Genomic DNA, 26,793 nt, shown 5'->3' with positions numbered 1-26,793 from the left:
GACGCTCCCTCAGGGTCCACTTTGGTTTATCGTCTCCATGGAAACTGGAGGACTCGTCCTGTGATTGGATCAGAGTCGTTTTGTTCACACGGAATCAGAGGAGTGATTCGATAAATAAAAAACATTTTAAAAAAGCTTCAAGCATCTCTACAGCTCTAACATTTGGAAACTCTCTGACGATGTTTCAGTGAAAGACAACTCAACTTTTTATTAAAGGAAAAGAAATGAATAAACATGTCACAAGAAGATAAACATCACAGCAAATTACTAAATCATTACCAGGAAATTAGAAAAAAGTAAAATACAAACTGTTTAGAATGAACCTACATTTAAAATGACTTCAAATTAAATCACAAAGACACTGATACACAGATGAATCAGCCAAATAAAACTGCAAAAAAAAAAAAAAAGAAAATCAGAAAAAAGAAATAAAATGACACTGTGTTAAGAGAGTGAAATAAAGCCTTTCAAAATAAAAGCTTTTGTCCCAGTGGCTGCTGTGACTGACCCTCATCACCTGGGACCTTCGCTTTAGCGCCACCTTCAGACCAAACCTGTTATTTTTTTGGTTTTTGGGGCGTTTCTGCTTTTTCATTGGACACTCACCCCCAGCTCAAGGGCCAATCAGGGACACGCCCCGTGGAAAAAGTGTGGGGCAAGTATTTAAAAATGGAAATGTGATTCCTTTCAATGAACTGAAAACAGAATTTGGTTTAAAAGACTCAGAATTTTTATCTTATTTGCAAATACAATCTATCATGAAATTAATGCTTTCCAAAGGTGTAGACATAGGAAGTAAGTCAGATTTAGAAGACAAATGAATGAGAACTGCTGCCAGGAGGGGTGCAGTCTCGGCAGAATATAAGACCACGTCTTCTGCTGCCCCTGACAGCAACTTCCAAACGAAGCTACAATGGGAAGGTGAGATGGGGTTTCCCATAACAGATACACAGTGGGACGCTGCCCTTAAAAATAGCACTAAAATGTCCAAATGCATCAGATATAAATTATGCAAGTAAAAATAATACACAGAGCATATATTACACCGTGCACATTACATAAAATAGACCATAACTTATCTAAATTGTGCTGGCGTGGTTGTGGGGCAGAGGGTACACTAATGCACCTGCTGTGGTACTGTCCTCTTGGAAAACAGTTAGTTAGATTCTTCTTAAAACAGATGTTAAACCATGTCCCATATCTTGTATTTTGGGGGTGAAACCTCCCACTGTACAGTCAAAAATTGTGCACATCATTAAAACGCTGGCCTTTCTTTCAGCCAAGCGTATAATTTTGATGAACTGGAAACAACATGAACCAAACTGTTTTAGCAGGGAAAACTGGAATAAAGACTTTACAGATTTGGTATCGATGGAACAAGCTGCTCTGATTCTCCAAGATGATGTCATACCTGATGAACTCGATGGTCCCTGGGATTTTATTAGATCTTGTCTTGAGAAAGCTTAAACAGATTCTGAATTATTTTATTTATTTATTTATTTTTATTACTTTTCTGCAGTAATATTTTGTACCAACCCCCGTACCCCTCTTTATTATTTTTGGTCTTGTCTTGTCTTGCCTTTGTTTTTGTTTTCTTGTATTTGATTATTTTGTTTTGTTTTGTATGTATTGTGCTATTGGGGTCTATGTCTTTGTTGTTATGATCATGAAATGTTAATAAAAAAAAAAATAAAAATAAAAAACATTTTAAAAAAGCTTCAAGCTTCTCTGCAGCAGCTCAGGAAGCTCTGCTCTTACATTTGAAAGACAACTCAACTTTTTATTAAAGGAAAAGAAATGAGGAAACATGTCACAAGAAGATAAACATCACAGAAAACTACTAAATCATTACCAGGAGATTAGAAAAAAGTAAAATACAAACAAACTATTTAGAATGAACCTACATTTAAAATGACTTCAAATTAAATTACAAGGACACTGATATACATTTCAATCAGCCAAATAAAACTGCAAAAAAAAAAAAAAAAATCAGAAAAAAGAAATAAATAAAAAGAAATAAAATGACACTGTGTTAAGAGAGTGAAATTAAGCCTTTCAAAATAAAAGCTTTTGTCCCAGTGGCTGCGGTGACTGACCCTCATCACCTGGGACCTTCGCTTTAGCACCACCTTCAGACCAAACCTGTTATTTTTTGGTTTTTGGGGCGTTTCTGCTTTTTCATTGGACGCTCACCCCCAGCTCAAGGGCCAATCAGGGACACGCCCCGTGGAAAAATAAAGATTCCTCTTTGGGACGTCCAGCCCCAGACTGTCCCCCCTGCGAGCCCAGTGGGACACCCGGAGGCCGGGAGGCGGCGTAAGGCGTTTCGGGTCCCGTCAGACATCACAACGTTCCAGCTGCTTCGCCGCTCTGCGTCTGATGACTCATCACTTTTCCTCTGGCGCCCCCCTCAGGCCAAAACACACAAACACCCTGAGCCACCAATCAGTCAATCTATATTTTATACAGCGTCAAATAAAAAACAGAAGTTACCTGATGACACTTTACAGGTAGAGCAGGTAAAGATCGAGGGGGAGAAGAAGAGAAAAGAAAAGAAAAGAAAAGAAAAGAAAAGAAAAGAAAAGGAAAGGAAAGAGGAAGATTAGGAGAGAGCAAAGTGCTCATCGCGCCATATTTATGTTTATCCTCAGCCAGCAGCTTCAAAATTTGACTCTCACTGTAGCCGGTGTGAGCAGGACTCCTCCTCCTCCTCCTCCTCCTCCTCCTCCTCCTCCTCCTCCTCCTCCTCCTCCTCCTCTACCTCTGCTCCTTCTTCAGTCGTGCTCGAGCGCGCCCCCTCATGGTGAGTGCTGTCAGTGCGCTGCAGAGGGCGAGGCAGGGGAAGGAGGCGCAGGCCAGCAGGAGGCGCTCCTCTCCGAAGCGTCGGAGCAGCGCCGGCCGGCGGGACAGGAAGTCGTGGAAGAGCGCCTCCTGCTGGGCCAGCGTGCACAGAGCCAGCAGGAGGTGGAACAGCTGGTGGGCGTGGCCGATGACGTCGTAGCGGCCGGGGGAGCAGCGCTCGGGTACGGGACAGGAGAAGAAGCAGGCGGCCAGCAGGAAGAGCGCCACCTGGTGGAGAGACGACACAGGCTGACTGATGCGTGTGTGGCACCGAGGCTCGTAAAGGTCACACATTACAAGGCCGGGGTGCCGGAGGCGCCACCTGCAGGCCGTGCAGGGTGGAGCTTCCCGTCCAGGCGGTGGTGGCGAGGCGGTGAGCGAGCGGGCTGACGTCCAGCAGGTAGGCCACGCCCAGCGGGACCACCTGACACAGCTTCCTGCACAGCGGGTAGGGCCGGCGGAAACACAGCTTCGCAACACAACAGGAAGTACAGGACAGCCAGGACAAGATGGCCGCCGCCGGCAGGAACACCTGCACACACACACACACACACACACACACACACAGAGAGAGAGAGAAGAAAACTACTGTTTGGTTGTGATTGTCCTTGCTGACTGACATGTTACTGTAACTGAGTGTTTATGGGAAGGAATCAGTATTTCAGTCTGCAGCATCAGTGTTGTGCAGTACTTGGTACGTTTACAGTATTTGTGTACTTTCTCTGTATACCTCAAAGTAATCATGAAGAATGTACTGGGTTTGTCAGTATATTTTTGTCCTCTAAATGATCCCATAACCATGCTCTCAAACAATATTTCTGAATAAATTCCATCACTATTTCTTAAAAAAGGGTTTTTACAAATGTGTTTTGAATTTATTATGGTAGTATGTAATAGACTGGTGGCATGACGTGGTGTGACGTGACGTGACGTGGCGTGGTGTGGCGTGGCGTGACGTGGCATGACGTGGTGTGACGTGACGTGACGTGGCGTGGTGTGGCGTGGCGTGACGTGACGTGACGTGGTGTGGCGTGGCGTGACGTGGCGTGGCGTGGCGTGGCGTGGCGTGGCGTGGCGTGGCGTGGCGTGGCGTGGCGTGGCGTGGCGTGGCGTGGCGTGTGCTCTCACCTGTCCCACAGCGAGCGTCCAGGCCGGCTCGGCGCTGTAGACGCTGAGCGCCAGCGCGCAGCCGTACTGGTAGATGGCCACGCCCACATAGTCCAGGAAGAAGAGTGAGTAGTGAGCGAGCTCTGAGTGCGCCTGCAGCAGGTGAGCCGCCGCACTGCAATACGTGAGAGCACAGGGTAAAGGGACAGTCCACCGCTTTCACAGGCTTCAGCCACAGAAACTGAACGGGTACAGTCGGCGTGGGCCTTCGTTTCACAGCAAATCAGAGTGTTTCTGGTTGGTTCACGTTGCTATGGCAACAGCTGTAGTGCTCACTGTCATCACGGCGTCAGCAGAAGAGTTTATTTGAATAACTTTATTGAAACCTCCACGGTGACGTCAGCAGCAGCTGCTGTTGGTGGATCTCTGTCACGGCGTCACAGCAACAACCAACTCAAACCATCTGCTGCTGATAAAGTTACTTCAAAATGATCAGAACAGGCTGATGTTAATCTGAGCTGATCAGCTGGGAGTTCATCCTGATGATCTGTGATGTTGTTGAAGAACGTTGTGACAAAGCCTCCAGCAACATCTGAGACTCAACGTTTAGTTCTTAGAGGTCAGATCAGCTGCTGCTGTTGGACATTTGCTGTTCCACTGTGAAGCTGCACAGGCCGAGGAGAACCAGAGGAGAACCTGAAGGAGAACCTGAGGAGAACCTGAGGAGAACCAGAGGAGAACCTGAAGGAGAACCTGAGGAGAACCTGAAGGAGAACCTGAGGGAGAACCTGAGGACAACCTGAGGAGAACGTGAAGAGAACCTGAGGAGAACCTGAGGGAGAATGTGAGGAGAACGTGAGGAGAACGTGAAGAGAACCTGAGGAGAACCTGAGGGAGAACCTGAGGGAGAACGTGAGGAGAACCTGAAGGAGAACCTGAGGACAACCTGAGGGAGAACGTGAGGAGAACCTGAGGAGAACCTGAAGGAGAACCTGAGGGAGAACCTGAGGGAGAACGTGAGGAGAATCTGAGGAGAACCTGAAGGAGAACCTGAGGGAGAACCTGAGGGAGAACGTGAGGAGAATCTGAGGAGAACCTGAAGGAGAACCTGAGGGAGAACGTGAGGAGAACCTGAGGAGAACCTGAGGAGAACTGAGGAGAACCTGAGGAGAAGATGAGGAGAACCTGAAGGAGAACCTGAGGAGAACTGAGGAGAACCAGAGGAGAACCTGAGGAGAACCAGAGGAGAACCTGAGGAGAACGTGAGGAGAACCTGAGGAGAAGATGAGGAGAACCAGAGGAGAACCTGAGGAGAACCTGAAGGAGAACCTGAGGGAGAACGTGAGGAGAATCTGAGGAGAACCTGAAGGAGAACCTGAGGGAGAACGTGAGGAGAACCTGAGGAGAACCTGAGGAGAACTGAGGAGAACCTGAGGAGAAGATGAGGAGAACCTGAAGGAGAACCTGAGGAGAACTGAGGAGAACCAGAGGAGAACCTGAGGAGAACCAGAGGAGAACCTGAGGAGAACGTGAGGAGAACCTGAGGAGAAGATGAGGAGAACCTGAGGAGAACCTGAGGAGAACCTGAGGAGAACCTGAGGAGAACCAGAGGAGAACCTGAGGGAGAACGTGAGGAGAACGTGAGGAGAACCTGAGGAGAGACACTGCACACTCCCCTCAGCATTATCAACCTCCCTGCTTTACTTTCTAGGACTTCAGCAAGAACAACACATGCACTGCCACACACACACACAGAGTTGCATGGTGTAGTTCTGCTCCCGATGTAAACAAACTCTTCTGCTGACGCCATGATCATCAGCTGGATATCTACAGGTGTTGCCATGGCAACAGGAAGCACCTGGAAACACTGTGACTTGCTGTGAACCAAAAGGCGCACGCCGGGTCTACCTGTTCTGCTTCTACGGCCTCAGCATGTTGACTGAAGCGCAGGTGGACTCCACCGCTCTGTGTGACGTGTTTGGAGATCACAGATGTTTGAAATCAATTTGTAAAGTAAGATGTTCTTTAGTGACTGTTCTCTTAGAGGAAGAATGTTCTGCTGAGTCTGACAGAGAGGGATGGTGCATTCAAATGATATTCGTAAATCAGAAAAATGAATGGTTCTAGGGAAGTAAAACACACACCCAGAAGAGGGTTCATCCAGGTTCAGCACAGAGAAATATCAAAAACCGGAGAAAAAGTTGAATCCTCAAAGCAAACATGAGAGAAATGTGTTTTTGGCTTGATTCAAATCTTTTTCTCCTTTTTGAAAAACAACAAGTCAAATCCACATCATCTTTTTCATGACGTCAGGGTTTGGTTTTCTAACACATGAACATAATACAGTTTCTCACAGCATGTGAACGCACCAGAGGACGTGTCAGCTTTTCAAATGAATAGAGACGAAGCGGACGGGAGGTTTCACGTCTCCAAACGTTTCATACCAATAACCAATGGAGACCCTGATGTGAATAAATATCAATAAATAAATCAACTGAACTGAAGTGAATGAGGGAAGAATGAATGGACTGTGAACTAAAGCAGCGGTGCAGCAGAACGAGGAACTCTGCGATTTAATTCACTCAATATTATTATTCAGATGATTTTAAAATGCTCTTCATTCTGCTCTGTTACGCAGTTCAGACCTGCTCAAATTCACCGGCATGCCAGTGACATAACACACAGTTTGAAATCCTATTCGAGACACATCTGCAGAAATCCATCTGCACTCACATTTCAAACCTCCTCCAGATGTGGTTTGCATTGATTTCACATTCCATGTGTTTATTTTGCTGTCCAGACTGTCTGAGGCCGAGCTGCCTGACAAACACAGGTGTGGCCTGGCGGTCTATTGCCTGTACTTCTAAACTACACACTATTGATTTATGCCTTTTATTTTTTATCCCAACTGCTCTATTTGGGTTTATTGTTAAATCGGCTGCAAATGTCAGAGATTCCAGAGTCCGGGCTGAAATCTCCAATAGGAGAGTTCTCAGAGTCTAAGGAGTCAAGAGGTTGGGCTGTCGGCATCCCTGCAGGGGGTGGCCGGGAAGTCTGAGTCAGCTCCTGCTGTGACTCGACGCTGGGGAGCAGGCTGTGAATTCAGATCTAGAAGGGAGACGTCCTGTGATGGATCTTTAGAGTTCATTACGATCTGAATAAGACCAGAGTGTGGAACCTGTGGGACGGAAAGACTCTGAGTGAAGGACTCGAGAGCAAATAGTGTGCACGCATTGGGTGTATTATTAAGGGCGACGTCCTATACAAAAATGAAAAAATAAAAATAAAAAACAGACCCGACCAACCAAATTCAAGATGGTTCAGAGCCAGGGACAAGAGATCCTCGCTGAAATCTCTGACAGAGCCGGTTTTGAATTTAAACTCAAATTTTGTCTAGTTCACTTTTTGGTGGCAGGGAGCCTCAAGGGTGATTAGGCCGATCACGCCCTGGGCCCTTGGCTGTCTAGCTCAGGCAGTGTACTGAGCCTGTTGTTATTTTATGTTACTGTATTTTATTATCGCTATCATTCTAAATTTCTAAATTTCTATTTCCCTTTTTATTGACTGTTTTTATTCTTTTAAATTGTGTCTTGTTGCTTTTAATGTTTCTGTAAAGCACTTTGAATTACCTTGTGTTGAATTGTGCTATATAAATAAACTTGCCTTGCCTTGAACAAGGCCTTGGTGTGTCCTCGTGTGGACAGAGAGCTTTTCAAAACGCTCCCCTGTGGATGCACTTAAAAACAGATGGATAAATAAAGTTGTGTTTTCATGTGCATGAAGCCCCGTGCGGACTCACCTGCAGCTCAGGTAGGTCAGGGCCGACAGGACGTAGAGCAGCAGAGGCAGCGAGGCGGCGTCCAGCGAGAGGCCCCGCCCCTCTGGACCCTGCAGGCTGACTCCCAGCACACCCTGAGGCACAGAGCAGCGGTCACACACACGGCCCTGCGTGTCAACCCGCCGAAAAACACGAGGACGACGACGACGACGTGCTTTTAACCCGCAGGCCTCGGAAACACAGGCGGTTTTATTTTACTTTAATGCCCAGACCCTGTCCCGACCCTGCAGAGGCCTCGCTCGGTCCCCATCTCCACTCTTCACATCTTGTTTTTATTCCAACAAAGTCAAAAATCCACCAGTGGGATGAAATAATCCCACTTGTTTCCAATGTTAAACAACTTGTTTCCAGAGTTTTCTCATATCAAGAGTCATTTTCTTGATCCGAGTGGCTGATCTGCCTCGTTCTTCCTGGTTTCACCACATCTCTTCTTGTTTTCCCAGTGAATTCATGATAAAACTGAAACTGCATCAGAAACCTGTGGGATTTTCTCATCCTGGCAGATTATTTACCTTGTTGGAAGAAAAACAAGATTTGAACTGTGAAGATGAGATTCATACGACGGCGTTTTAGGGCCAATGTAGGGAGAGAAAAAAATACAGAGTCGGGGAGGAGGGGTAATATTCTGAGGGAAAAAACTCAGAATGTCTGACATTAAACTTGGAAATTTATGAGAAAAGAACGGGAGATTTCAATGGTAAATTTTTTAGGAAAAAAAACAAATTTATGAGAAAAAAATTTAAATTCTGAGATGGTGGCAAATTTACAAGAAAAAAAAAAAAGAAATTCCAAGATTAAAGACATAAATGTATGAAGAAAAAACTGACAAATTTGTGAAAACAGCAACAACAAAAAACAGTGAAATCTAGTTTGTCCTCCTCCTGTGGGATCCAGTCTGAAGGAAATCGTGCTGGTCTGAGTCCAGAACCACAACCTCCTCCTCAGCATCTGGACTCTGAAGAGACGTTGCTGTGACTTGGGCCGATTCAGAAGAAAACAATCTGCTGATTCTGGGCTCAGATCAGCAGGATCTCCTTGTTCCTGAATCCCATGTCAGAGTAGAATCTGCTGAGGGGATCAGCTGCAAGCCTGAGACACGGCCAGCAGGGGGCAGCACAGGTGGAGCCTCGGCCAGCAGGGGGCAGTGCAGGTGGAGCCGTGGACAGAAGGAAATTATTTCCTTTTTTTTTCTTGTAAATTTGTGGCTTCATAATCTCATCTGGCTCTTCCTGGGTAAACGCAGGTTACAGAAACAGGAAGTGGCATTCGTACCCCTGCACGGAAGATGACGAAGGCCCCGAAGCGAAGCGCCACGCACACGGCGGCCAGCAGGTGGCTCCACACGTTCAGCGTCTCGTTGTGCAGCTGGAAGAGGCTGAGCAGGTAGCAGCGCCACGGCAGGCCCGGCGGCCGGTACCCCGACAGGATGTAGGGCTCCCGGAACAGAGGAGGAACGTCCACGTCCCGGACAGGGGGGGGCAGGGACGGCAGCAGGGGGCGGAGCTTAGCCGACGCACTTAAATACAGGGAGTGGGCAGACAGGGGGGGCAGAGACACCTGAGGCATGATGGGAGAGAGAGAGAGAGAGAGAGAGAGAGAGGAACTGCACCCGGAACCAGGAGTGTTGGTTCTTCAAGGTTCTTCAAGCTTCTTTACAAGCTGCTGGTCTGGGTGAGAAGATGTTGAGGCTGCAGGAACACAGACAGGTGAGGACAGGTAGACAGACAGGTGAGGACCAGGAGACAGACAGGTGAGGACCAGTAGACAGACAGGTGAGGACCAGGAGACAGACAGGTGAGGACCAGGAGACAGACAGGTGAGGACCAGTAGACAGACAGGTGAGGACCAGTAGACAGACAGGTGAGGACCAGGGGACAGACAGGTGAGGACCAGTAGACAGACAGGTGAGGACCAGTAGACATTAGGTAGAAGACAAAGGTTCTCCAAAGGTTCTCTTATTAGTTTAGAGGTTCTATGAGGACCTGCATTGTCCTGCATTGTGGACCATCTCATGATGCTGTGGGACTTTTGGACATGAGGACAGTGGACATGGATGATGAAGGTCAGAGGAAGAGGAAGAGGAGGGGGCCTGGGTGATGAAGAATTCATGTTTGTGCAGGCAGATGTAACTAAGCTGTGATTGGCTGGTTGCATTGCGGGGACGGGACTTGGGAGCAGGTAAGCTGCCAGTGTCTGTCAGTGTGTCACACACAAAGTTCATGTAGAGAGTATTTTACATAGAGAGTAATACACAGAGTAACATACATGTTAATATGCAACAGCAACAACCAACGGGGGAAATGAATCAAATTAAAGTATAAATATTATCTGAAGCAAATCTAACATGATTTCCTCCTTGGAAACACAGAGTCTCCTCATCACCGAAAAACAAACTTTACAACTTCAACTGAGAAACAAACTGTGACTGTGAATAATGATTTTCTAGAATAAAAACCTCCAGCTGAAGCCTGGAGGCCCTGGCGGCCCCTAGTGGCCGTTCAGAGGAGTGCGCTCTCTTTGAATCACCACAACAAAATAAAATAAAATGTGAGGTGACAACATGAGACTGAGGAGAAAGGTCAGAGGTCACACCTACCTGAGTTGTTCTCTCTCTCTCTGTGGGACTCACTCAGGCTTTTCCCCTATTCTATTCTATTCTATTCTATTCTATTCTATTCTATTCTATTCTATTCTATTCTATTTTATTCTATTCTATTCTATTCTATTCTATTCTATTCTATTCTATTCTACTCCGTCCTGTCAGGTCTGCAGAGCACAGTGAGGCTGGATGCTGTTCTGCTCACTGCTCCAGCCCAATCGGTGTCACATGCATGACCATGCTGACTCACACACACACACACACACACACACACACACACACACACACACACACACACACACACACACACACAGTGTGCTCTGTTACCGGGCTCATTAGAGCTGATCAGGGTGAAGACGTGAGGATCGGACATCATGAGACTCGACTTGCTGCTAACAAACACCAACTGTGGTTTAATTGTGTTGTTTCCATTCTGCACACACACACACACACACACACACACACACACACTCACACACAATGCTCATTCACACACATCTTTCAGCAGAAATTTCTCATAGACAAAATACATCCAAACATTAATTTTCTTCTTATCAAATCATAATTTTATTCAATATTAAAATATGAGTCAATACTTTATAGTTCATGTTGTACTTTTTCATAACTCAGACTTTATTGCATTATAATTTATATTACAAATACTATAAATCAAATCAACTACAGTCAAACAGAGTGTGTATTCATGTTAACACTGAACAAAGTTTTGGAACTTCTTGGACGAGTTGACAGAACTCAGCAGATTTTTAACTCCAAAATAAATAAAAGCTAAAAGCGGAGGCGGGGTCACTGCTGTGTCGGGGGCGGGCTCTGTGTCCCGGACTCGGCGCTCTGGGCGGTCCTGGCCCACACGCAGGTGCAGCCCACCGACACCGTCAGGTAGGAGGCGATGTAGCAGCCGCTGGGCCGCCGGCTCAGCACCAGCACGCTCTGCTGGATGGGGACGGCGTTCAGGCCCGGCTCGTCCGGCTGGCCCGGCGCCAGGCCGGAGCAGTGGGCGGAGCTACACTCTGCCTCCCAGATGGTGGAGGGGATCCGGTTCTTCACCGTGGAGGGTCTGCACACACACACACACACACACACACACACACACACACACACACACACACACACAGACAGACAACACCTTTAATAAATAAAACTTAATAAAACATTAATAAAACATAAAGATCTGTTTCAGCTTTATGAAACAGATAGCTCCAGTCCTCAACTGTGATTGGCTGAGCCGCGTTTTGAAACCATTGTAAAATATTTTGTCGCGGGCAGGTGAGCATTAACCAGGTGAGCATTAGCCAGGTGAGCATTAACCAGGTGAGCATTAACCAGGTGAGCATTAGCCAGGTGAGCATTAACCAGGTGAGCATTAACCAGGTGAGCATTAGCATGGTGAGCATTAACCAGGTGAGCATTAACCAGGTGAACATTAGCCAGGTGAGCATTAGCCAGGTGAGCATTAACCAGGTGAGCATTAACCAGGTGAACATTAGCCAGGTGAGCATTAGCCAGGTGAGCATTAACCAGGTGAGCATTAGCCAGGTGAGCATTAGCCAGGTGAGCATTAACCAGGTGAGCATTAGCCAGGTGAGCATTAACCAGGTGAGCATTAGCATGGTGAGCATTAACCAGGTGAGCATTAACCAGGTGAACATTAGCCAGGTGAGCATTAACCAGGTGAGCATTAACCAGGTGAGCATTAACGAGGTGAGCATTAGCCAGGTGAGCATTAGCCAGTTGAGCATTAGCCAGGTGAGCGTTAGCCAGGTGAGCGTTAGCCAGGTGAGCGTTAGCCAGGTGAGCGTTAGCCAGGTGAGCGTTAGCCAGGTGAGCGTTAGCCAGGTGAGCATTAACCAGGTGAGCAGGCAGGTGAGACTCACTTCCAGGTCCAGGGCGACAGAGATCTGACGTGGATGTTCCCGTTTCCCTCGGAGGACGAGGAGACGGGAGGAGGCGAGAAGGACATCATGGAGTCACATCCTGAAGACAGAGGAGGAGCTCGCTCCCTCGCCCAGGACAATACCCACAATGCACTGCACAGGACCTGGGGGGGTGGAGGGGGGCACAAATCCTGTCACTCACAGCCAAATCACTACAGAAACATACAGAGAAACTTCAACATTCAATCATTGAAAATGAAATGAAATCACATCCACAAAAGTTACTGCTCCTGCTTGGAGTATTAATATGAGTTTCAACACATTTTGTTTCACTACATTTTGATGAAAGTCACAAAGTCACACAGACAGGGCGCTAACTATAATACTAGATAGATACTGCTGCACCTTTCAGGACAAGAATTAAAGAAACAAAGGCAGTAAAGGGTTAACGCTGCTGCTCTCACCACTAAAAGAGAAAGTAGAAGGGCTGAGGAAGACGAGGCTTCAGGTTCCTCATCAGCACACGAGAGGACAGCTGTGTCTTTTGAAGTGTCTTTTGAACCCTGTAACCTCGTGTCTTTTGTTTTTTTTTCTCTCACGTTCCTCTCTGCAGCTCTGTCAGGCTCGGCTCTCGCTCATTTCCTCATTCACTGTCTGTGTAAGCAGCCCTGCAATGCATTCTGGTAGCGTTGCATGGCACGCTTTGCACACGTTAAGCCAATTCCAGGCATCCAGTGTGCCCTGAGAAATTTTTAACCCAACCGCCGTGGATCTGAAAGGAAGACCCAGTCGATTCAGCAGTTGCAGGGTTTCCCTCTCGCCTCAAATGCTTTCAAAAACACATTTAGCTGAACGTCAAAGGCCTGCAAACCAAAAGAGAGCTGGTTCTATCCAAACTTGGCAGCCTGGTGCCACAGGTCCGATCAGAGGGCAGATGTCAAGAGCCTGGGCGTCAACCTCAATCCAGACTTGACCTTTAAATCCCACATCAAGAATATTACAAAAGCAGCTTTCTTTCTTTCATATAAGGAGTATTTCAATGCTACAGCTTTTCCCATCCCAACAAAGTGCCAAAAAGCTAGTTCAGACATTTATTTCAAGCAGATTATACTCTAATACTCTGTTCACCCTAACCCTAATCCTAACTTCCTCTGCTGCTGGACTTTTAACCAGAACCAGAACCAGAACCAGAAGCAGGGAGCAGATGAGTCCAGGTTGAGCTGAGCTGCAGCAGCTCCCTGTGTCTGTCAGGACTGATCTGAAGCTTCTCCTGCTGGTCTCCAGCCTCTTCATGGTTTGGCTCCGGTCTGCATCACTGAGTCTTTGTGCTTTTAGAATCCCTCACAGCCTCTCAGATCCTCTGCTGCTGCTTTTTAAAATACAAACTGTCACATAAACAGGAGAATCATCAGCCAAGACGTTTTTAACTGGTTCCTCCCCGAGGCTGGAGGAGCTCTGTGGACATTTTGAAACCACAAGTCCACTTGAGGACCGGGTTCATGTCTAAAAATAAGTAATAAATAGTAATAAAATAGTAATAAAAAGAAATAAATGCCTCACATTCCACTCACATTGTAGACATTGTAGACACACTTCATACACTCACTGCCATACATACAAATCTGGGAAGCGGCGCCACACAAAAAAAAGGGAAAAAAAACTTTAATCTCAGAGAATATCTGAGTTTTTTTTTCTAAATTTACCCCGTCTCCTTCAGCTGCGTAATTTTTTTCTTCCTACAGCGGCTCTAATTTTCTGTCGTAAACTGCAGAGCAGAACTCTAAATTACCACTTGCTGAAAAACTCATTGAGAAGACCGTCTCTCTACAAGTTGTTGTTAAGACAAAACTAGATTAATGAAAAATGTCAGTCAGGATTTAGGCAGATTATAGGAGTGACGGACAATCTTCTCAGAACAGCTGATACTGTGGGACGGCCTGAAGCTAAACTGTGGAGACCCCCTGATGCTGCGTTCAGACGCCTTTCACAAACATTTAAACTGGTCCTCGTTTTGCTGAGGACCCCCTGGAAGACCCTCAGCGACCACCTGGGGGTCCCTGGGCCACACTTTGAAAACCCCTGCGCTAGAATTTACGATAAAGTTCGGTTTGTTTGAGCAAAGCGCGGCCGCCATGCAGGCAGGTCGACACAGGAAAATGAAAATGTTTGTCTCACCAGGAACGTGGAGGTGCTGCTCTGGAGCCTCATGTCCTCCGTCTCTGCTGCTGCCGCGCAGTGCAGATCTATTTATCCTGGATCTGCACAGATCTGACTACAGATAAGAACAAGATGGTGGAAACCCTGGGGAGATTTCTGCAGCCGTTATCTTTCAGGCCCATCTGCTCGGCTCTGACAGGGCAGGGAAACACGGCATCATGAGAGTGACACAGTTTCTCCTGATACCATCTCTGTCAGCAGCAGATAGCAGGAGACCAGACAAGATGAGATTAGATAAGATAAGATAAGAGCAGATAAGCAAAGACATCAGCTCATTGATCCGCTGTGGTGACGCAGCGCCTCGTTAGCCTTAACGAGAGCTGTCTCGCCGCTCTGTGTTCTAAAATCACACTGGAAAACTGTTAAAAACTCTTTGATTATTCATAAAAGACACTGATCTGGGTGAGGAGTGACCGTAGATCTATAATGACCTTGTGGTGGTCTGTAGTTACTGAACCCCTTGCTAACTTCACATTTACTAACATGTTTTATTAGCCAGGAATTTAAACCTCCACAAAATGATGATAATAAATATTACCCAGGTTTATGAGTCAGGTACTTCATGTGTCTTATTGATGACTTAAATATCCCCTTAAATAAGGGATTGTGGTTGGTTCTGTCAGGTAAGGGGCCTAAAGCAGATTCTAAATGTCATGTTCTACTTCTAGTGTGTTCCAGTGTCCAAAACGAATGTGTGTAATATGTTGATATTTCTTATATGTTTGAAACAGCCAAACCAGCCTGGAGTCAAGCTGAGCCCAAAGACAACAGGGGGGTAAAGCGTGGGGGGTCTAGACCAGGTGTCTGCAACAGTGGCTCCCGTCAGGAGCCCGAGCTGGGGCTCCCGATGGGACATGGACAGAGTGTGGGGGTCAGGCTGGAGGAGGACATGTTTCAGCTCAGCATCAGATAGAGGAAGAGAAGGGACATCCAGTAATAATCAATAATCAATTACCAGAAGGAGAACTTAAGAACTGTTGTTATTTCCTCAGCCTCTTCTGGTAATATAACATTTGGTTTCTTTTAAAAACTCTTTGAACTCTTTTTAACTGTTTGAACTCTTTTTAAAACATTCTGTTTTCTGGGTGGATCAGGAGAGTCTGATCAGGTTTAGGAGCTGAAGTTTCAGTTTTCTGCAGGTTGATGACAGGTGCTGCTCTTCATCACCCTCGTCCTCTTCCTCCCCCCTCCCTGGTGCATTTTGTCTTTTTAGTATGTCATTTACACTTCATCTTCTTCTGCCCTTTTATATTCATCGAATTTAATTTGCTATTTGACTCTTCATTTGTTGTAACTTTTGCAATCTCATTTGACTTTTTATTTGCTCTGATTGTCTAATGAATTTGAAACCTGTCCCACGTTCCCCCTCCCGCCTGCGGTCCTCATTGAAATGTCTTCTCATCAGTTTTGGGACGGTCTGGGCTGTGAGGGCCTGCAGGGCCACAGAGGCTGCAAACACCCAGGAAAACCTGACGCCAACAGGAACCTCAGGGCCCAACATGTTCGGTTCAAATGTCCAAATAAATTCAAATCTATTTCCACTTCAGTCTCCAGAGATCTGACATCAGCCGACTGCAAACTGGAAGAAAAAAAAAACAGTTGCATCAGATTTGAGCTGATAAACACCAAAACACCACAAATTAATGTAGTTTACAGATAAGTATGAGAAATGCATTTCCCTGCAGATAATTAATGCTGACTGAGAGTTTCACACACACACACACACACACACACACACAGATTTGCATCCACCATCAACAGGAAGCTGTGACCCCAAAACGCCACGTCTGCCTCCTCGTCTCAGTCTGCCTCGTCATTCTTGTACCGCCGGTTTCTCGCTCCCATCGCCGCCACCAGATCTGCTATCTGATCTTGAGATACGCCCACACACACACACACACACACACACACACACACCACCACCACCACCACCAAACAGGGACAGTTAGAGTAATTATCAAACTTCAATCTTGTCAACTCTGTCAGTCCCACCAGTCAGCGCTTCATTACGCTTTATTCAAACCCACAGAACTTTATTGTAATTTCTAGAGGACACAAACGAAATGTGCTGCTGACTTCCAGGGAAAATGATGCACAAGACATGCAGGACCTTTTCTATCTGATGTGGTTCTGTAGCCATAAAGCAGCATCTTTGAAAGTTCCCCTCAGCATCAAAGTGATGGAGCTTCAGCGTGGAGGAAACACGTGGGGGGAGTTAAAGGGTTAAAGGGTTCATGATGAAGCGAGGTCACACAGCGGACCGGAGAGGCAACAGGAAGTGGCAGAGAAACAGAATATTATCGAGCAAACGGCCAAAGGTTTTTTTCTTTCTTTTTTGTCTATTACATGATGTAAAGCTGCAGGTCTGCAGTGAAAACACTCTCTCACTGGTTTACAGATACAGGTACAGGTACAAGTACAGGGACAGGTGCAGATACAGGTGCAGGTGCAGATACAGGTACAGGTGCAGGTGCAGATACAGGTAGAGCTACAGGTACAGGTACAGGTGCAGGTACATTTACAGGTGCAGATACAGGTACAGGTGCAGGTGCAGATACAGGTAGAGCTACAGGTACAGGTACAGGTGCAGGTACATTTACAGGTGCAGATACAGGTACAGGTGCAGGTACAGGTGCAGGTACAGATACAGGTACAGGTGCAGATACAGGTACAGGTGCAGATACAGGTACAGGTGCAGATACAGGTACAGGTGCAGATACAGGTACAGGTACAGGTACAGGTACAGGTACAGGTACAGATACAGGTACAGGTACAGGTGCAGATACAGGTACAGGTACATGTGCAGGTACAGATACAGTACTACTTCCGGCGCCGACACGATTGGCAGCCTTTTCAGCAGCTCTGTGTAACATCTGCAAAAAACTGCTGCTGATGTTCTACCAGTCTGTTGTGGCAAGCGCCCTCTTCTATGCGGTGGTGTGCTGGGGAGGCAGCATCAAGAAGAGGGACGCCTCACGACTGGACAAGCTGGTGAGGAAAGCGGGCTCTGTTGTGGGCACACAACTGGAGAGCCTGACATCTGTGGCAGAGCAACAGGCGCTGAGCAGGCTCCTGTCAATCATGGACAATCCACTGCATCCACTGCACAGCGCCACCACCAGGCAGAGGAGCAGCTTCAGTGACAGGCTGCTGTCACTGTCCTGCTCCACCGACAGACTGAGGAAATCATTCCTCCCCCACGCCATGCGGCTTTTTAACTCCACCCGGAGGAAATAACTCTCATTATACACACACTGCACTACAGGTAGATAACACGTAAAGACTGGAGGGGAAGGGGTGATTCCATGAGGCTGGATCAAGTCTGACAGTTCCTGAATTCCCAGTACCGGGCGTCAGGTTCTGTCGACGGTCTTGGTCTCATGGTTTCACACTAACTCTGAACCTCGGTCGGAGCGTGTGTTCTTCAGGTTAGGTTATTTTCCACTGCTGTTTAAATTGTTTATACTTCTGTTTAAATTGTTCATATTTCTATTTTTTATAATCCTTGTTTATAGTGTTCATATTGCTTACTGCTATTCATCTGTGTATACTGTATATTTCTTCTAAATTTTCACATTGACCTACCTCTATGCACATTTTATACACCCATGCACACGTTTTTTTTTTTTTTGCGCATTGCTTTTTGCACACTGGGTTGTACGTAGATCTTATTCTGTTGTACTTAGATCTTATTCTTTATTTTTTATTTTTTATCTAGTTAATCTGTAATCTGTGGATACTGCTGAAAAACTGCGAATTTCCTGCGGGTTGAATAAAGTATCTATCTGTCTATCTATCTATCTATCTATCTATCTATCTATCTATCTATCTATCTATCTATCTATCTATCTACAGGTGCAGGTACAGATACAGGTACAGGTGCAGGTGCAGATACCGGTACAGGTACAGGAACAGGTGCAGATACAGGTGCAGGTACAGGTACAGGTACAGGTATAGGTGCAGGTACAGGTACACATGGTGCACTGTACACAGGTCAACAAGACAAAGCAGCGTACGAGTGAACAAAGAGTAGAATATTTTAAAAAGGCAAGTAAAATACAATAAACTTTCAGCTAAAATGTAAAAACCAGATCAAATGAATAAGTGAAAGAGGCAGCGTGAGCAGGCCGACACCTGGACGCTCCTCCAGGTGACGGCTGGACGGACAGCCGGCCCTCCTCCTGCTAACTTAGAAATGAAAATCAGGCGGCGATCCAACTGAGGTTAAAAAGCATGACTGATGTTTTCCTCTGCTATAGCTAAGCTGAAGAATCTGAGCTAGGCTAAGCTAAGCTAAGCTAAGATAAGCTTTTATGTTTACATATTTGTTATGTGAATATTTGTTTTGGAAGTCAAGAGGAGGAACACCTGATCACTTTTATTGATTGACTGATTGATTGATTTCATTTGATTAATTAAAAATACGGTGCACAAATGTACATACAGTACTATACAATTAGTCGTAATTTTAGTCGTATCACAGTAAAGTCACATGACTTACTTCCATCAAGCTGATTGGCTTAGCTGAGATGGAAGCGAGGAAATCTTCAAAATAATCTTTTGTTGAAATGTCATCAAACATTAGATTTGACTTTAACATTCATTTACATCAGAGCTTTTCAACTTTGGGTCTTTAGGGGTTTTTGAGGATCTTTGAAGGACTTTAGGGGTCTTTGAGGGACTTTGAGGGTCTTTGGGGGTCTTTGAGGGACTTTGGGGGTATTTGGGGGTCTTTGAGGGACTTTGGGGGTATTTGCGGTCCTTTGGGGGTCTTTGAGAGACTTTGGGGGTCTTTGAGGGACTTTGAGGGACTTTGAGGGTCTTTTGGGTCTTTGAGGGTCTTTGGGGGGTCTTTGAGGGCCTTTGGGGTCTTTGGGGGTCTTTGGGGGTCTTTGAAGGACTTTGAGGGTCTTTGAGGGACTTTGAGGGTCTTTGGGGGGTCTTTGAGGGCCTTTGGGGTCTTAGGGGGTCTTTGGGGGTCTTTGAGGGACTTTGGGGGGCTTTGGGCTCTTTGAGGGTCTTTGGGGGTCTTTGATGGATTTTGGGGGCCTTTGGGGGTCTTTGACGGATTTTGGGGGTCTTTGAGGGTCTTTGAGGGACTTTGAGGGTCTTTGAAGGACTTTGAGGGTCTTTGGGGTCTTTGGGGGTCTTTGAGGGACTTTGGGGGTCTTTGGGGTCTTTGGGGGTCTTTGGGAACATTGGTTTGGGACTTGAGGAGTCTGTGCTCTACACGTCAGGCCTCATGGTGCTCAGTGAGCAGGAAGCCCCTTGTGGCATGGTTCCGCCCCCTGCTGTGATGACACAGAGTGTCTGATGTGGTCGCTGTGAGGTTGGAGTGGAGGCGGCGGGTTTTACTACCAGCTGGCGGGAAGAGGCGTCAGCACTTCTCTGACCCCGTTTCATCACAGGAAGTTCAAACTGGTAAGACAACAAGCACACCGCTTTGTTCTCTACCTGCAGCTGGATCAATACACAACAGCTGGATCAATACACAACATCAGCAGGATCAATACACAACATCAATACACATCCACCTGGATCAATATACAACAGCTGGATCAATACACATCAGCTGAATCAATACACAACATCAGCAGGATCAATACACAACATCAGCAGGATCAATAAACATCAGCTGGATCAATACAAATCAACTGGATCAATACACATCAACTGGATCAAAACGCATCAGCTGGATCAATACACAACATCAGCTGGATCAATACACAGCATCAATACACATCCAACTGGATCAATACATGTCATCAGTTCCTGTTGGAGCTGTAAGGGGTTTATAGAAATTATGGATACTAGGACAGAAATAATTCATTTGACTGGGACTTTTCTGTCAAACAAATATTTATTGGTTTTTCAAAATAAAAGCATGGCTAATACTGATATGGTGAAGCAGCATGACAGGAAACGGGCAGATATATTCAGATATATTCAGGTATATTCAGGTATATTCAGATATATTCAGATATATTCAGGTATGTTCAGGTATATTCAGATATATTCAGATATATTCAGGTATGTTCAGGTATATTCAGATATATTCAGATATATTCAGGTATGTTCAGGTATATTCAGGTATATTCAGATATATTCAGGTATGTTCAGGTATATTCAGGTATATTCAGATATATTCAGGTATATTCAGGTATATTCAGATATATTCAGGTATGTTCAGGTATGTTCAGGTATATTCAGGTATATTCAGATATATTCAGGTATGTTCAGGTATATTCAGGTATGTTCAGGTATATTCAGATATATTCAGATATATTCAGATATATTCAGGTATATTCAGATATATACAGATATATTCAGATATATTCAGGTATGTTCAGATATATTCAGGTATATTCAGATATATTCAGGTATATTCAGATATATTCAGGTATATTCAGGTATATTCAGATATATACAGATATATTCAGATATATTCAGGTATATTCAGATATATTCAGATATATTCAGGTATATTCAGGTATATTCAGATATATTAGGGTATATTCAGGTATATTCAGATATATTCAGATATATATATATGTGACACGTTTCATCAGAGGAGTGTGGAGAGTGCAGATTCAGATTCAGGGAACTTTACTGTGTCAGAAAGTTTTCTTTGGTTCCTAAAACGCAGAACAACATGCAGACAGGAGCAATCAGTCAGTCACATCAAACAAATCGATTCCCTGCCATCACGAAACAGAGACGATGGACAGAAGGATGAGGAAGAGCAGAACTGCTGGAGGTGTGATGAGCACCGGCCTCGTCTCACACTCAGCACACGTGATGCTGTGTGTGTGTGTGTGTGTGTGTGTGTGTGTTTGTGGGCGGTGCAGAAACCCCACATCAGAGGTGTTGGGTCTTTGAACCTCACACACACACACACACACACACACACACACAGTTTCCTGGCACCAGAGTCCTCGAAAGTGATGTGATGTCATCAAAGCTGGATTTTCAGAAAGTACCAAACATTCCTGTGACGGATGAAATCAGAGACAGACAGAGAGATGTATCTGTGTCTGTATCTCTATCTGTATCTGTTTCTTTATAGATGCAGATAAACGTAGAGAAATAGATGTAGGGAAGAGAGAGAGAGTGACACAGTGGAGGCTGTGAGCGGCCCTGAGTCTGATCCCTCCCACAAAGCAAGACGTGATTAAAAACATGAGAACGAATGAATCCATAAACTCAGGGGAGGTCAGATCTCCTCCAGGCCGCCTGCCCTGCTCTGATTGGCTCCTCAGCTCTGTGCTGACTCAGCACTTCACTGCACTGTCAACACTTTTCAAATTACACTTTAAATGACTGTGTGATTCAAATATAATACACATCAACAACATACATATATGCTTTTAAATATATACAATATATAAAACACGCAGCACGGCCGCTCAGCCAGTGTGTGTGTGAGCGCAGTCAGAGGAGAGTGTGAGTGTGTGTGAGTGCAGAGGAGAGTGTGAGTGTGTGTGAGTGCAGTCAGAGGAGAGTGTGAGTGTGTGTGAGTGTGTGTGAGCACAGTCAGAGGAGTGTGTGAGTGTGTGTGAGTGCAGTCAGAGTAGAGTGTGAGTGTATTAGTGCAGTCAGAGGAGTGTGTGAGTGTGTGTGAGTGCAGAGGAGAGTGTGAGTGTGTGTGAGTGCAGTCAGAGGAGAGTGTGAGTGTATTAGTGCAGTCAGAGGAGTGTGTGAGTGTGTGTGAGTGCAGTCAGAGGAGAGTGTGAGTGTGTGTGAGTGTGTGTGAGTGCAGAGGAGAGTGTGAGTGTGTGTGAGCACAGTCAGAGGAGTGTGTGAGTGTGTGTGAGTGCAGAGGAGAGTGTGAGTGTGTGTGAGTGTGTGTGAGTGCAGAGGAGAGTGTGAGTGTGTGTGAGTGCAGTCAGAGGAGTGTGTGAGTGTGCAGCCGTTTGTGGCTCTTTGCCAGAACTCGTATGGCCACATCCTCATTTTGACAGAAATTGATTTCAAAAAGAGAGCACCAAATAAAATCTTTCTCTCTTTCTCTCTCTCACACACACACACACACACACACACACACACAGAAACAATGTAGGCTAACAAATGTGACCCAGTTTTATCAGCGATGACTGATCTCAGGAAGGTTGTGTCAGCTTTTCCCCTGCAGCCTCTTTGATGTTGAACGTTTTTTTTTTTCTGGATGTTTCCATGGGATCGATACGGGACGTTTTACTTCTCTGTCCCAGACGAAAAGATTCAGCGTGAAATCCTGAAACCAGGAACTGAAGCTCCGGGTTTCTGTGAAGATCAGCCAACAGACCCTGAATCATGAAACAGCAGCGGCTGTTTTGCTCATCATTTTTTGCAGTGCAGACATCAGGCTGTGTGTTGACCTGCTGCTCCCACATTTTGCTCCCAAAAGAGAGAGAGAGAGAGAGAGAGAGAGAGAGGTGGTCAAGCAAGGTAGACAGTGAACAGCAGTGGATTTAATTTTACGGTGAGGGAAGGTAAATCTCACAAACATCGCCTGTAAAATGACATTTTCTGCCTCAGCAGCAGACAAACCAACAGCAGAAGTAAACGCTGTTTTGCTCAGTGACGTATTTTAGAAATTGATCAGCGCATTTTTCTGCACCAGCCTATTAATAATAATAATCACAAAGCTGTTTAAAGTCAGTTGAAACACCTCCAGTGAAAGGCAAAGCAGAGACCGAGTTTCAGTTTCAGGGCATCAGAGGCATCATCACTGAGTACTAACAGTAGCAGTGAGTACTACATAGTACTCCTACTACATTTGTACTTTCTCTTCTATGTATTAATTATTGTGGGACATTAAAAATAAGTGGGTTAAGCTTCAAGTACTCAAATTACTGCTTCAGATACTCTGCCCACAACTTGAAATACTTCAGTTACTGATTTAGCTGTTTCAAACACTTAAACTACTGCTTAAAATACTTCAACTACCCATACTTTCGCACACATTTAAAGTATTCCTTATCTTACTCAGGACCCCCAAGGAGGATTCTCAGGGACCCCTGGGGGGCCTCAGACCCACAGGAGGCAGCACACTGGTCAGCCCACCCAGGGCCCTGGGACATCACCATATGATTCGAACTCTTGATTTAAATTCTCATCACTTGACTTTAAAGAGTCAAGTTTTCCTTGCACATTTTTACCCGACTTCAGAGTGTCGGAGATGCTGAGTGTCAGCGGAGCGGACGGCGAGGGGAAACGGTGACATGATGCTCAGAGGAAACTGATGCAGAACAAAACGCCTGCAGGCAAACCAGGTCAGGCCGGCGGCGGCGAGGGGGCGGCGACAGAAACCAGGAAGGAGGACAGCACAAAACTACTGCTGCAGTTATAAAAAAAAAACACTGCAGAAATCAAAACCATTTTAATGTTTTTGAAAGTTGAATTCTTCAGTTTGGTTAAAATTTTTGTATCAGTCTGTAGGATCTGACCTGGCGCCAGACAGGTGAACTGGACTTAGTTATATGTCCAGAAGACATTTTCAAAATGAGAAATATAAAAATATGTGCCTTAGAAATTAGTAAAAAAGTATGTGCATTATATAGAAAGCTGTATCAAAAATATGTGCATTAATCATACAAAATATTGTAACAATAAATACAGAAATGAGAGACGGAGCATATGTAAAAAAGTATACCTTGATACACCATATAATTTTTCCTAATCATCTGATGGGTTTCACACACACACACTGGAAAAAGCAATTAGCAAATTAGCAACGAATAATCCCCAAATTTGCAAAACATTAGAAAAACAATAATAATAAAAAGCTTTCAAAAAATTAGGGAAATAAATTACCAAAAAAAAAAAAGAGCAAAAATACATTTTAAAAGAAAACTATTTATAATTATTATAATCATGTCATCAGCGTATGTGAGTTTCTCTGCTGACAGTAATGATGCTTCAGTGTTTTGATTAAGAAAACTCTGAGGAGAGGAACCCGGAGCTTCGGTTCCTGGTTTCAGGATTTCATGCTGAATCTTTTCCTATGGAACAGAGAAGTAAAACGTCCCGTATCGATCCCACGGAAACATCCAGAAAGAAAATTTCAAAGTAAAAGAGGCTGCAGGGGAAAGGCTGACACAACCTTCTTGAGCTCAGTCATCTCTGATAAAACTGGGTCACATTTGTTAGCCTACATTGTTTCTGTGTGTGTGTGTGTGTGTGTGTGTGTGTGTGTGTGTGTGTGTGTGTGTGTGCGCGCGAGCGTGGTTTGATGACAGGATGAAAGACTGACAGGAAGTGACTCTCTGCTCTGATCGCTATAAATCTGACAGCATCTCATCCTGTCCTGCACTACTCAGGACACCTGCCCCCCATCCCAGAGCAGCTTAAGGCCCAGAGCCACAGGAACCTGAACCCCGACAGAACCACAGGAACCTGAACCCAGAAGGTCCATCATGAGCTCCAAAGTGACGGTGAGTTCAGGGTCGGGTTGGTCGTGGCTGAGCCGGTGGAGCAGAACCTCATTCTGCTGCTCACACTGCCAGTTTTAGTTGAGGAACGTGGACATATTAATTTGCGGTTTCTGTGTTTTAGCATGAACAGATCAACGTTCCAAAGATGAACAACCTGAGAGCTTTTATTTCACCTTCTAAACAACACTTTTTGTGCTCATTTTTCTTGTAATATAATTCTTGAATTGTTAAAAAAAAAGGTTCTAGAGAGAACTTTTTTCCAGTTCTTTGAGAAACTGTTTCTAGAATCGAACAGAAAGCCGTTCTTGTCATTGTACAGTGTGCGCTCCCCCTGATCAGAGCAAACTGATATGACAGTCAGTCAGACAGTAAATATGAAACTAAAATAAATACTGCACCTAAAACATGGTATGATGCACTTACAGATGTTGTCTGTTGCATCGCTTCAAAGAATTTTCTTTGATGGGTCTTCAAAGAATCTTTGAGGATTCTTTGAAGAACAAGGAAATGGTTCTTTGAAGAACCAAAGGAAGTCTGGAGGGTTCTCCTGTGGCATCACCCTAAAGAACCATTCTCATTCTCACCAGTTGGCATCTTCGTATTATTTTTCTGTGTGCAGATATTATATTTACTATTTCAGCTGCAAGTCTCTCTGGGGTGATAACAGCCTGTGTTCCCCGGACGTTCCCCCCCCAAAAACAAGTAAATGTAAAAAAAAAAGTTCAGATGGTTAAACACAAACTCTTCCTCTGTTTCCAGGCTGTGACGATGATGCTGACGGTGACGATGATGATGATGATGATGGTGATGGTGAGAGAGGCGGGGGCGGCGCCGCACGACCACTCAAAACACACCACGAAGCCACACAGGAAGTCATCGGATCCGTCCGGCGCCGCGGAGGAGAAGATGGTTCCCCTGCAGCTGGACTCCAGCAGTTTGGTTCCGTCTCAAATCCGAGCCCTGAACAACCACTCCCTGTCACCCTGGACCTACCAGTGAGACCACACACACACACACACACATACACACATACACACACACACACACAGTTCTTCAGAGTGATGAGTTTGATTGCACAAAGAACCTTTTAGCAAGATCTGCTTTCCAAACAGTGAAGTGACCAGAGGAGGTTCACTGTCCTCAGAGAGCTGAGGCACGACTGGCTGCTGTTTCTGTGCTAAAAGTGGCTTTTATTTTGAAAGCTGTTTTGCAATGGAAGTGAATGGAGAGACACAAAATCAAAATCATGGAGGTCTTCCCTCAGTGGCTCTCAGCTGGTTTCTTGTTCCTTTTGTCCACAACTTTGTGAAAGACATCGAGCCAAGTGGCTCAGGACCTGAAGGATTGATCACAGAGACTCTTGTAATATTTATTGATAATTAGATCTGATGATGTATTGATCCAATTTATTAATTTTTAAATTTTTGTCTCAGCAAAACATACGACGAGTCCCTGTACCCGTCCGTCCTGTGGGAGGCGCGCTGCTCGCTGACCGGCTGCCTGGACGCCGACGGCACCGAGGACCCGAGCCTGGAGTCCAAACCCATCATGCACCAGGTGCTGCTGCTGCGCCGCGTGAAGGCGCCGGGGGTGCAGAGCTACCACTACCGCCTGGAGACCCGGCTGCTGGCGGTGGGCTGCACCTGCATCCGGCCCAGCGTCCAGCTGCAGGACTGACGGCCGCAACACGACGCCTTTATTAAAATATGAAAACCGTTATTTGTGTTTGAGCCGCAGGAGGAAACATTTTCTGTCCCTTTGAAACCTGAATTTAACTCATTCATTTATTTCTTTCTTTAAAATTGTAACTTTGAGCAGTGAAGATGCATTTTGTTTTTGTCATAACTCACAATTTTTATTTGTGTGTGTATACAAATATGTACA

The 26,793-nt window shown here is 45.4% G+C and overlaps 3 protein-coding genes across 3 annotated transcripts; 1 reads left to right on the top strand and 2 right to left on the bottom strand.

The window, feature by feature from the left end:
- Positions 1-2,757: 2,757 nt before the first annotated feature.
- Positions 2,758-9,352, bottom strand: LOC115357270 (membrane progestin receptor beta-like). The gene is made up of 5 exons (XM_030048689.1): positions 9,059-9,352; positions 7,748-7,860; positions 3,970-4,123; positions 3,164-3,373; positions 2,758-3,069 (listed from the first exon to the last, which is right to left on the bottom strand). The coding sequence occupies exons 1-5, from the start codon at positions 9,350-9,352 to the stop codon at positions 2,758-2,760; spliced, it is 1,083 nt and encodes a 360-aa protein (XP_029904549.1).
- Positions 9,353-10,995: 1,643 nt separating this feature from the next.
- Positions 10,996-21,353, bottom strand: il17a/f2 (interleukin 17a/f2). Its single transcript, XM_030048277.1, has 4 exons — positions 21,347-21,353; positions 14,453-14,496; positions 12,278-12,441; positions 10,996-11,460 (listed from the first exon to the last, which is right to left on the bottom strand). The coding sequence occupies exons 1-4, from the start codon at positions 21,351-21,353 to the stop codon at positions 11,190-11,192; spliced, it is 486 nt and encodes a 161-aa protein (XP_029904137.1). The 3' UTR covers positions 10,996-11,189.
- A 3,545-nt stretch (positions 21,354-24,898) lies between these two features.
- Positions 24,899-26,655, top strand: il17a/f1 (interleukin 17a/f1). The gene is made up of 3 exons (XM_030048275.1): positions 24,899-24,909; positions 25,669-25,904; positions 26,343-26,655. Exons 2-3 carry the CDS (start codon positions 25,678-25,680, stop codon positions 26,584-26,586), a joined length of 471 nt encoding a protein of 156 aa, XP_029904135.1. The 5' UTR covers positions 24,899-24,909; positions 25,669-25,677; the 3' UTR covers positions 26,587-26,655.
- Positions 26,656-26,793: the final 138 nt, after the last annotated feature.

The sequence above is a fragment of the Myripristis murdjan genome, chromosome 3 (assembly GCF_902150065.1).
Source record: "Myripristis murdjan chromosome 3, fMyrMur1.1, whole genome shotgun sequence".
In the NCBI taxonomy this organism is placed as follows: domain Eukaryota; kingdom Metazoa; phylum Chordata; class Actinopteri; order Holocentriformes; family Holocentridae; genus Myripristis; species Myripristis murdjan.
Note: the sequence above shows the minus strand (reverse complement) of the source record. Positions and strands in the feature narration are given on the sequence as shown.